Raw genomic sequence first — 12,370 nt, 5'->3', positions numbered from 1 at the left:
CATTCCTGCAAAGTTCTCAGACCTTGTTTTTTGGCATTGCTAATAATTTTTTTGAAAAAAATGAGGAAGGGGATACATTTGCACTATAGAGGTTATTTTTATAATTTTAATTCTGTTTCAAGTGTGGTCAGGATGAATTATTAAGTAATTTTGTTTGTATTGCACTTGGTTCATGATTTCATATATCGAGATTGCAATACCTCCATTCGCTGTCACCACTGAGGCATTCTCAAGGTCTCTTTTTCATACTTTCAGCATTGGTATCTTACTGTAACTTAGCTTTTTATACATGACACCTGTACTACGCTCTTGGCTTTTGCAGCCGTTTACAACAGGAACAGGAGAAAAAGCACTGCGAGGTGGAAGATTTAACAGGAAAGATAGCATCACTGCAAGCTCAGAACAAGCAGCTGGTTTTAGAAAAGAATAACTTCATGGCTGACAAGAAGATCCTAGAAACCGAGATGGAAATGACACAAAAAACAAACAGGTCATATCACATTCTCATTTTCTTCTATAGAAATAGTTGTACTTCTAAAATCAGAGCAAAAATACATATAAAAATAATGTCTGCCATCCCACAGTGTGCAATTTCTACCTTTTACAGAAAGAATACATTTCCTAAAATAATTTTTATCACATCTGAAGGTCTGGTTGTCAAGTAACTTTGCTAAGCTCTCTGTTTTCATGCATGCTTTTCTATCTCTACATGCAAATTAAGAATATATCTTTAATGCTAGTGGGCAGCTGTAGCAATTAATAGTTGTGTACTCACCTGACAAATGGGATCTTACGCTGTTTGCAGACCTTCTCATGCACTCCAGTGGTTCAGAGCTGAGCTCATGATACTTTAAAAAGTAAAGACAATAATTTTGTTTTATTTCTTAAGAAATATGAGCTTGCAGTCATTGCACAAATTGTTCTTTTGAGTCATTGTTACTGATGTTATTCACAAAACATTTTGTAAAGAAAAACAGCCCCCAAAAGGGAGAAATGATAATTTTTCAGCATTGCAAGTATTTTGAGCCAATGCGTCTTTAACAGTGTATTTGTTAGTTTCAGACTTGTACAAGTTGATTTGCACATGCAATGCAAGTTCTTTTAAATGCTATTATTAATTCCCAATCTGAAGATTTTTCCTGCTCTTAATTTTACAGGCAATTAAAAAATAAAATAGGCATCTTGAAAATGCAGCTGGAGGAAGCAATGGAAAAAGAAGTTGCAGCCTGTCACTATCTAAGAAACATTATTGGTTTGGCGGAGAAGATAGCTCAGGAACGTGATCAACTTATGTTTTTGGTAATTACCTTTACATAATTCATATTACTTAATTGATATTTCACACAATTACCATCCTACTACGGCAACCTACTGTTCATTTGACTTATCAAAAAAGAAAGCTATAATTTCAGTTTAAGGATTTAGCTATTTAAATAGACTTTTGCAAATAGGAGCAGCAAAATAACTTTCTAGAACGGTGGTTAGAAGCAACTACCCTAATTTCTGAAGATAACATAAGTCTTAACTCACATCAGCATTAGGGTCTGCAGTGGTTTATATCAAGTTTAAAAGAATTCTTTAACCTGATTTTAGAGATTGGCTTAAACATTGAACCTCTCCGTATTGACAAATAGCGTGCAGTAGGATGATAAAACTTTTAATATGCCTTTCTGAACCTAAAAGTAAATTAATGCTTGAAGTGATCTGTAAGGATCTTCTGCCGTGGTTGCACAGGCATGCTATTGCTCTTTTCTGGTGAGCAGTCATTTTGACTGGCTGGGGAGGCCCAGAAAACAAGAAGAAAATTCATCACAGCCAGACCCCGAAGATTGTGATGCTGCCGATTTCAAGGCTTCCTCTGAGAGCAGACTCTGAAATCTGACCCAGAAGGATGAGTCTTATGCATACAGACAGGATCCCTACATACACACATAAATAGGAGAATATGCAGAATTGGTTGGGTTTCCACTACCAATAGCTGTGATCCTTGCAGAATAAAACACTTTCAAGGTACAATTTTGTTAGTGAGATGGTATATGGAGTCAGTTAACTAATTAATTGGTCATTATTCTAATAATTTCACAAAATCAAAAAATGTTTTGTGTTGTTAACCTTTGAAGGTCATTTTTATGGTTCTTTCTCCATCTCGGTTCTTCAGACTGTTGGAGCTCAAAACAGAATAGCTTTGTCTTCCTCAGAGTGTGTATTTTGTCTGCCTTGTCTAAAGTAATGTTTACATTCAGTTACGTGCACTCTATATTTACAGGCCAAATGTTTGGAAAATGAGAATCAGGGTGTTCTCAAAAAAATAGTAGAAGGCAGCCTACGCGTAGGAAGATTGGAAGAAAAAGTTAAGGTGAGTAGTATTTCTAAGCTAAATATTACGTAACAAGTTCAGTATTTTTACTGAAGTCAGTAGTTAATCTGTGTCAGCAAGTTTTTTTAAAAAAATAGATCATTACAATTTTCGCAGATGGCTTTTTCCATTGTATTTGTACACTGCATGTCTGCCAGGTCATCGCATTCACATCATTACCTGGAGAATTATGACTAGCTGTAAAAATAGTTACATAGAGTTTGCCCCCATGCTTCATGCACAATTCTAACAACCGTGAAACTTCACAGCAGCTTACTTGACGACCATGTACTTCCTACTTAGGTGAGGTTTGAGTTAATTACAAGTGTCCATAACATGAATCTGTATTTTCTCCTTCGTATACACAACCAGGTAGCTTATGGTTACCATTTGGTGAAATCCTTGCCTTGTATCTCAGCTGGCACAGCAAGCTCATCCAAAACATCGTTCCAGGTCACATCACGTGTCTCAAAAGGTTCTCTGGGGCTTCTTCGCCAGTGCTGCCCATGTTATTTGTGGGGAGGAGAGCAGGAAGGCCACACAACACCTAAGGCCACTTTCTGAATCACTAGAAAATAGATCCCAAGAGGGAGGGAACTGAAGTAAAGAAATCCAAGCAGCCATACCAGGACTCTGGGCAGGTGCTTGCACAGCTTTGAAGTGAGATTTTGGTCCAGCTGACTCTGAGATACCCAGTCAGTGCTGTGGCCGCCATAATCATCCATGACAATACTCCGATTGGAAGTCCTTGGGGAGTCCCCTTGTACTTCCATAATTGTGATTACTAAGCAGTTTGATGATCCACGGAAAGAATTTGAGGAAGCCAAGTTTTTTGGTGTTAAAACCACTTCTTTACAGGCAGAATTCCATGCTGTTTTGTTTCTTAACTTGAGCTTGGACATAACGTTTGTATCATCAGGGAGTCCTTCAAATTCACCTTCATGCAGCTCTGTCTCATGGCAGCAAAAGGGACAGCTAACCCAGGGAGATCCATTTCCCGTATGGAGTATTTTAGTCAAACATCTAGCACAAATTCTGTGAAGACAATCCAAGATTTTGGGCCTATGACTGTGAACAGTAAATCTCTGGTAACAGATTTTGCATCACTGGGCACATTTTCCTCTCCTTCAGTGCAAGGGTGATTTAAATCAGGCACACTGTCAAAAAGAAGTCAGATTATAACAAGTTGTTTCAGGAATTCTGAATATTTAATAGTAATTTCATCAGTCATAAGGTTTTGGTAAAAATATGTACAACCAATCCTTATACCAAAGCTATCTAGCATCTCCCAGTTTAACTCCCTGCATTTTCATGCAACTTTACTGAAGATGCTGGCCTCAATTTTTTTCCTACCAGCTTGCTACATCTTGCATTTAGAATACAGATCTACAGTTTGTAAGTCAATACATGACATGTAAAAGAATTGTGGTGCCCAGGGGTATACATACCTTCCTGAAACTACTGCAGAATGTAAACGACATCGTTTCAGTATCAGCTGCTGCATCCGTGGTCATTCTGCACCTTGGGCTCTTACAGTGTACCTGGGAAGCTGTGACCTTGGGCAGGCTGCACTTTTCAGCTCTGGAGGAAAATGTTACCACTTCCAGCTACGTGTTATCACCCTCTTCCTCAAAGTTCTCACCTCCACCAGTCTGTTCATTGCTACGGGCTTCATTTCAGAGAAAATTAGTAACGGGCTGAACAGTTCAAAGGTAGTGAAGGATCTGTAAGTGCCAGCAGCTGTGCTGGTCATTGTGCCCAGGCTCAGCCCAGCCTGGCCAGGCACGGGCAGGGCAGCATGGAGCGGTCTAGACACTCTTCACACATCCTGTTGAGGTTCTGCTGAGACAGCTTCTGCATTTTAATTCAACATAGTTATAACTGCTCATTGGAGCAAGAACAGAGCTATGTATCCCCAGACATAGTTTCATACCCTAATTTCATTAGGTCAGAAAATGTTGCAGTTTTGCACTTTGTGACCCATTGATTTTGCAACGATTCTGCACATGTGACGTGGCTTTGGATGGCAAAGGAGGAGCAGACGTGCCACCGCACCAGTGGCAGCTGTGAGACAGGTGGGAGCCACAGGCTTGAGCCACCTCAGGCAGAGCACGTCTTAAAGCACAGACCTCTCACTGGCTGAGCAACAACCACTAGATTAAAAAATGCATTTCACTAATACCATGGGCTAGCCTGTCTTTACCAGCTTTTTATGTGTTCAGAAAGAGAGGAAGTTCTCTCTTGTTCTCTGAAATAATTATAGGGACCTGCCCTAAAGAGTATATGAGGTTCCGGGTTCAGAGCTGGGAGAGGCATTTACTGACAAAGGCGAAAGTTCAGCTGCTTTCCTGTGCTCTGCCCTCCCTCTAGGCTGGCTCTCAGCAACCCTCTGCGTGGTAAATCATACCTTTACCCTCCCATAGCATTTTGAAGACTTCTCTGGGTATCTAAAAAGTTCAGTGGTGGTGTGACTGGTTAGTGACTGCAGGCTTCAAATTATTTTTTTAGAACTGACAGGGAAAAACTAGGGGGAAAAAAACTCAACAAACTAAGTCAGCCCTAAATGTTGAGTGAGTAACACTCTTATTATTACTATCCTATTAACCTCCAGAAAAAAAAACTCCAACATGACACATTTTACAAGAGCTAAAAAGGAAACAGTTTCAGGAAGCGATTACATAGCTTGCAGCACATACCTAAAAATGCATGCTTTTTTTCTTTTTCTTCTTCTTCCAAAAGGCATACTCAATTTTCCTGCTCTGATTTAGGTGAAGATAAAACCTTGATGGTTAGCACCTTAGAGAAAAGCTTGTATTAGCAAGATCCAAATAGCAGTATTTCAAAGATTCAACAAATGGTTTGCAGTTTTATTAAAGGAGGTGCTTCCGTCCCAATACTCTGTCCTATAGCCTCTATCAAACATCATATTCTTCAGATACAATAACAGTCTAGGCATTCTGTATGTAATCACGACAGGAAAAAAAAGCTAATTTTGAATAATACCTGTTGGTTTTGTTGAGCGCAACAGCAGCATGTAGAAATTTGTAACAATGCACAAGCGCTATTTTTCAGCTCCTCATGTGCTTATGTCATTTAATGGGGAAGTTATTTTGGAGAGCAAAATCACTTGACACAAAAGGGATTTCTTGTTTTTGAGATTAGACCAACACATTTGCTTGTTACTGCCAATAAGCAAAAAATCACTTGCACATCAGTGAACAGAAGGAACTACTATGTGAAGCACTACTATGTGAAGCAGCAAAGTATTTTAAAATATGAAGCAGCTCTTCTTCCTCTTAGTATGAAGTTGAAAATAGCAGAACACAAACACGCTTTCATGGCATGCATTGATAAATACAGCTCGGTCTAGTGATAAGCAACATGTGCTATAAAGTGTAGCTTTGCATTTTGGAATAAAAAACCATTTTTTTCAGCTAATTCTCTTCACAAACGTGACAGTATGGTATTCACTGTACACACTTGTTTTATATGCAGAATAAAGTGCAAGTATAATACCTTCAAATGAACAAATACGAAAAACAACATAATGCAACTTACCTGACATATTTAAGCAAGGCCGCACTGATGTAAAGACTGAACTGTAAATTAGCATCTTTAGCTATTTCTTTTGTTGGTTGTGAGCTGTCCTTTTTTCTCCTATAATCACATTTTCCCTGTTATCTTTAAACCTTGCAGGTATATAAAAAGAAAGCAGCTGGGAAGCTTGGAGATATGAGTCTCAAAATGACTGAGCAGGAGAAAGAATTTGCAGGGAAGACTGCTCAGTACCAGCAAGAGGTGAAACACCTCCAGCATCTGCTGCAAGACAAAGAGGAAACCCTCAATGAAGTGCTGCAGCAGAAAAGGTAAACTCACTCATCGGGCAGAAGGAATCCAGTTAGGTCTGAAGGGGAAAAGGAGTGTGGGGAGGCACCTGCACACAGCTGCAAGCTCTTCCTTTTTATAAGAGCCTCAGGGGATATTGCAGGTATCTTTTCTCACTCCTGTTTCAGCTGTACTGAGAATGCTGAAATGCTTCTCTTAATTCCCAGAGGGAATTTATTCTGGGTGATTACCACTGCTCTTAAGACTTCTTAAGAAGAGTCACAATTTGAGCTTCATCTTTCATGATTGGGGGGTGTCTATAAATCGTCAAGATATACGTTGATTGTCTAAAAGCATTTTCTAATGAAGGATGAACACATTCCCCTCCACAGTGCTCAAGAGTTTTCAGACTAGTAGGAAATTAAAGGAATCTAATGACTATGCATATGATGGGTTTACTTTTGAATCTTACTGTTCTGTTAATAAATGACATAGATTTGCTACATGCAGAATAAAAAGGCAAAACAGTAACAACGGATTTATACAAGGTTATTACTGTCAGTGTTGAAATACCCTTTTAATCTAGAGTCCTTTAAAGATGGTTTTCCCCTCTGGTAGTGGGAAGCTTCATTGCACATTCATGTTATCAGCATACGGAAAACACTTCTTACAACTGAAGACAAGTAACTAAGCAGTCATTTTGCAAGTCATCTCTGTGATTGTGAAATTACAGATTTAGACACAGTAAAAAACGAGTTATCATCTACCTTATCAGTGCAGTTTCTCTCAATTACTTTATACAGTGCTATTGAACAGGTGCAAGTAGCTGGGAATAGTAAAACAAACATCTCACGGATCTCTAAAATTTGCACGAGAAAACAAGTGTTCTGACTATTCCACATTTCTCTTAAAATAGTTATTTAGGATTTTTAACTAATTAAGAGTCTTTCATACGTCTGGGCTCATGTTAGAATTTTTTATAGCAGAGAATAGCTCATTAAATAAAAAGTTCTGGGTTTTTTTATGTAGCATTCTGCATATGGATTTATATACACGTGTGTGTGTATGGAATACAGTTATAATCCAGGATACTGTCTAGCTGTAGATCACAGCACATTCAGAGTAATGCTTGTTTAGACACAGCAGCAATATCCTTGTGCTTCCCGTCTTGTTTCTTCTCTCATCATTCTGTTGTTAACAAGTCTACATCCAAACTAACACTGGCTTCATCAAACGTAACAAAGGTAACTTTCTTTGATGTTTTCTACCCTCCTGCATCATCTTTCACCTGATGACAAAAATCACAGGTTGCACTACTTACCCATTGCATCCAAGGGAACAGGTTTTTTTTCCACTTGGTTTTCAAAAAGAAATGCATATAGGTGTAATTTTTCTTTTGATAAATAAAAGCTTTTAAAGTTACGCAAATTTTACCATCCTTGAAGCTGGCTCTTTAGAGCTTTCTCAGTAATTACAGCCTTTGCTAGAGAATACTGGAAATTCACAGCAACCTTTTGCCTAAAGCAACTTGACAAGAACACAGGATCATGCTCTGCTCTTCGGGCAGCTGATAATCATAGTGACATTTTTATTGTTTACAGAGTAATCTTATCAGTCATCACATTCACATACCTTAAATATATTGCATGTTTCAGATAGAAACAAAGTTGTGCATTTCGTTCTAAGGTAGAACACCAGGTTTGTAAATACCTCACATCACAGGACACTTAGCTTTATGAGTTTTCGAGGTCACAGTGTGTTTCATAAGTCTTCTGCAGAGGAACAGTACTTCGAGGTAGTTACAGCTGCTGTACTTTGGATGTTAAATGCATGTTCGAAAGCCTCAGCGATAAAACTGTCTTAAACTGCCCTCAGAAGAAGGTCAACAATAGGAAAGCTTAACAGCCACAGACAGGGAAGGGAGAAGAGCTGTCTTACCTGTAAGGTTACGTGTAACATTGTAACCACGATAAAAGTTCATCTTTGTGATAAGGATTATTTAAATAAACTGTTACAGGATAGATTAAAATTAATTCTTGAGCCAGCAGCCCACAAGAAAATCGTAGAGACTAAGGCTGAACGAATTTAGTTCGAGGGCAGAAAGCTCTGTCTTTTGTAAAGAAGAATCTACTTTTGGAATCTGCTTCTATTAACTTTTTCATTCTCAAACATCGGTACAGGACTGGCATTTTGCTTACTCTCAAAAAGACAGAAAACCTTACATTTTTGGCTAGGTTAGGGGTTGAATGGAATTTTCATTTTTACTCATTTAAGTAACAATGTTTATGAGAAAAAAAACTTCAAGCATTTTGCCTAAAGATACCTGGAAACAGGACACATTTCCTACTGAGTACATATCTAGTTGTAACTGTCAAGTGACAAAGACTCGTGTTTGAAGAGGTGAACCAGCCGCTGTTGGCCCAACAGAATAGCAAAAATACCAGGGTAATGCCACAGTCACAGATAGTAACGCTTTGCAGAGCTTGAGGGAATTTCTGGTGAGATACAGAAGCCTGTAGAAGCAGTGTAGTGAGGGCCATTGCCCACTGAAGTAAGAGCAAAGAATTGTTGAGAATTAGTTTTTTAAAGAAAAAAGTACGCACCATGTGCAGCTACAGTAACCAAGCTGCTGTGTCATCCAAGTTCCTAGGGCAGCAGGGAGGTTGCACCTAGCAAGAATAAACACCTCCCCTCCAACCCATTCTCAATATAGATTAGATTTTGATCAGGTCAGAATTTTTAGACACAAAGAATTCAAAGACAACCCTTATCTAACCACAGTTGGGTCATTTCTGGATACTCACCCGAAAAACAGCCAAACTGTAAGAGCAGGACCTGCTGCCTCACCGAAAAGACTTACCCAGGGCTACAGCACGGACTGCCCAGAGCCCCCAGGGGCACCTGCAGCGTGCTGCCCTGGCAGCAGTGTCCTGTGACTGTGCCTGCCACAGCGAAGTCAGCAAGCAGTGCCAGATTTGACATCTCCCAGCTCTGTTTAAAAATTAATCCTCCCAGAAGAGCTCAGATACACCACTACCTCTAAAGGCATCTGTTTCCTTGCTATTGAAGCAATTTTAACCATGGGGGTTCTTCTAAAACTAACTTCATTAAACTATTTTTTTTGTAAATTGATGCAGTTGCCATTGAGCTGAACGTATGGACTAAAAGTGAGCATCCTATTTGTCAGGCATGCTGGAAGAATTAAACTGCAGTTCGGAACTTGTCGATCTTTAGCTTCATCTTCCTACTTCAACTTTTCTCTGCCTCAGAGTCTTGGTTTTAGAGAACAGCAGATGAAGTAAAGCCTGGGCAATGTTCTACACCACAGTAAGGGCGTAGATTAAGCTCCTGTGTATTAAAAACAGAGCATAGGAGTGCTGCACACACTGTGTGCAAACTCCAGTTGGAAAGAAGTGGCAGCAGAGAACGGGAGCTTGCCCCTGTCAAGATATGAAGCTCACTTACAAACAAAACACGATGCTGAAGACATTCCAAGATCACAATACAAAGGGCCAGAGTCAACCAATGGGTGAGGTGAAGCAAGCCGAGCCAGTACAATGTTTGGCCCACTTGTTACCACTTCATTTGCAGTGTTACTGATCACAAAAGGCTCTGTAAGAGGTACTGATTATATATTTTCTAGTATACACTTTTGCTAGAAACGTAGCCCAACAGCATTCAAACTCAGGGCATTTATGCTTCACATTGATTTGTTTCTCATTTTTAGCACAAGGTATTTGGGAGCATTTGTATAAAAGCCTAGCTTTAGCGAGTACTTCAGCTGGTGACTTGGAAGTGACGGTGACAGAGAAGTCTATAGCATCAAGATTTGCATGCTCATTTTCCAGGCAACAGCTTTGCTTTTCACTTCAAGTTATCTTGATTTCATTATTATTTTGTGTTTTGGCATATAGCAGAAGGAAGTCAGAGAAAACTAAAAACCCTGTGACTGGAATACACCACATTATTAAATCATGTTAGCCGCCATGTTTGAAAAACAACCTTTTTCTTGAGAAGAAAACATTACGTCATGAGTTCAGTTATGCTTGGACAGTCAGAGAAATCAGCCCATAAGGTTATATGGTACCTTCAGGACCGTCCTTCACCATCTTTGCCGTCCTGACCACTGCTTTCCCCCCTCCAAAAAAAAAAAAAAAAGGATAAAAGTTTACACCAGTTCTGTCTAACCTCCACAACGAGGCATTAGCCAAGCACAAGGTCTGATGCTCCCTTCAACCAGACACTTTCAGCCCCTGAGCGGTGACGCGGGACTCGTGGCAGGGGGCAGGAGGGAGGCCAGACAGATGGACCTGTCACAGGCAGCCGAACCATGGCCACCGCGGATCCTGGCTCAGTGATGGCATTTGAATCTCACATGCACCTATCCTGAGTGTGGCCTTAATCCAACTTACTACATGGGTGCAGATCTTTTTTTCTGATCACATTCGCTCTAGCATTGTACTTAGTGAGCTTTTTAAAAAAACAAAATAGGAACGAATTGCGATCACATAATTTCAGGCATCCAAATAAATGCAATTTAAAATTTGCTTATACACTTACTCTAATTATATACTGCTGAAAAGTGGTTTTAAATTTTTTTTTTTTTTTTCCTCTAGTAAAGTGGAAGGGGAACTTGAAATCGTATGGGAATCCACAACCAAAGAAAACAGGAGAATGAGAGAACTCTTACATGAATCCCTGGGGAAGAAAAACATGTGGAGTACTGTCACAGTTCATGAGCCACACGAAAATGAAATCTCTCAGAAAGACCTCGTGTACGGACATGATTTTAGCTACTGCGATGTGAAACCTTCATCCCCTGCTAAAGATGAAATTCAACAAGAATCTCAGTGGTAAGAATGAAGATGCTTTATGCATCTCATCCAAGAAAGAAAACTTGGTGCCCAAATTTGCCTGTTTCAGCAACACAAGATGTGACAGAACGTTTACCCTCTTCAGACTTCCTACCTATTTTGGTACCATCAAAACGACCACATTGCTGGAGGGGCCTTGCCACCGCGCAGTAGTGGTCTGTTGCTAAACCAGGCCTGTCTCCTGGCTTCCTTGATTCTGAAAAAAACGGAAGATCTGAAATGCTGAACCACACGCCATATACAGACGACAGAAACATACACGCTGCCCTCATTTCCATACGAGCTCCAGCCTGCACATGTGCTTACAAGGATCCTGGAAGAACATCAGACTGGGTGATGATACACATTGGTTTTCAAGCTCTTGGAGGCTAGCTTTGAAAATGAAGTCTTCCATGTCATACTTTTCAAGATAAGCATGCACATACAACCTTGGAACTGCATTTGTAAATTATTTACATATTATTTTCATCTGTTTTCAATTGCCCTTTTCAATATGCCTCAAGATTTTGTAAAAATAAACAATGTCACAGGGAAAAAGCTATTAACTGGTAATTCCTTACAGATCAAAGTGAGATTTTCAGTACTCTCTCAATATTGGAATCGTTTTTCCACTGAAGCAAACTGAGAGTATCTTGGTGTTACACTTCTGCCGCACCTGCTTCCCATTTTCACTGCTCCACTTTAGAATAGGTTTTAACATATGGTTCAAAGGACGGTGCTTTGACAATGATGGTCCAACATGACATTCAGAAATGCTACACTTGCTTTTTCATGTGCCTATCGTTAAAGCGTTATGTTAAACTTTAAGTGACCTAACATTTAATCATTTGATCATCCATACTGAGTTTCCACAGCATTTGCAAGAAAACAGAAAATACGACGTCCCGTGGATGAAAATAGCATTTTGTGGCTCAGGACCACTTTTTCTGCATACCAAATTACCCTATTAAAATATATTTTAAATATATACATGTCACTCATTTAGCATTCTTGGGCAGTAAAATCCTGAAATTGTTTCATATTAACAAAAGCAAAAAAATGAAAACTAAACAATGTAGTGCATTTAACTATAGATAATAGGTTACAATTTTTAAAAATATTATCACAGCTTTAGACAGGGCTGCAGTTGACACCCGATTAACTGCCAGGATCTGGTTAACTTTTTCCCACAGAGTGACAGAGGAAAAAAATGACAGAGGAGTGACAGAGGAGTTCCCCACTAATTTTTTTTTTTTAAACTCCCTTGCACTAACATTATACTAGTCTCCGACCAGTTGAACTGTTTCCACTACTTGGTACTACAGAGCCCAGTGCA

General features: G+C 39.4%; 1 protein-coding gene across 1 annotated transcript in view; it reads left to right on the top strand.

Moving 5' to 3' along the window:
* CEP89 (centrosomal protein 89kDa) overlaps nucleotides 1–11,038 on the top strand; it is a gene marked incomplete at its 5' end in the record, with an annotated part of 24,483 nt that extends 13,445 nt beyond the window's left edge. Inside the window, 5 exons of the mRNA XM_009871162.1 lie at nucleotides 323–490; nucleotides 1,158–1,299; nucleotides 2,267–2,356; nucleotides 6,053–6,222; nucleotides 10,798–11,038. Coding sequence (XP_009869464.1) covers nucleotides 323–490; nucleotides 1,158–1,299; nucleotides 2,267–2,356; nucleotides 6,053–6,222; nucleotides 10,798–11,038 — 811 coding nt within the window. The remainder of the gene's footprint in view (nucleotides 1–322; nucleotides 491–1,157; nucleotides 1,300–2,266; nucleotides 2,357–6,052; nucleotides 6,223–10,797) is intronic.
* Between the last annotated feature and the right edge of the window lie 1,332 nt (nucleotides 11,039–12,370).

The sequence above is a fragment of the Apaloderma vittatum genome, unplaced genomic scaffold (assembly GCF_000703405.1).
Source record: "Apaloderma vittatum isolate BGI_N311 unplaced genomic scaffold, ASM70340v1 scaffold45496, whole genome shotgun sequence".
NCBI classification, from domain to species: domain Eukaryota; kingdom Metazoa; phylum Chordata; class Aves; order Trogoniformes; family Trogonidae; genus Apaloderma; species Apaloderma vittatum.
Note: the sequence above shows the minus strand (reverse complement) of the source record. Positions and strands in the feature narration are given on the sequence as shown.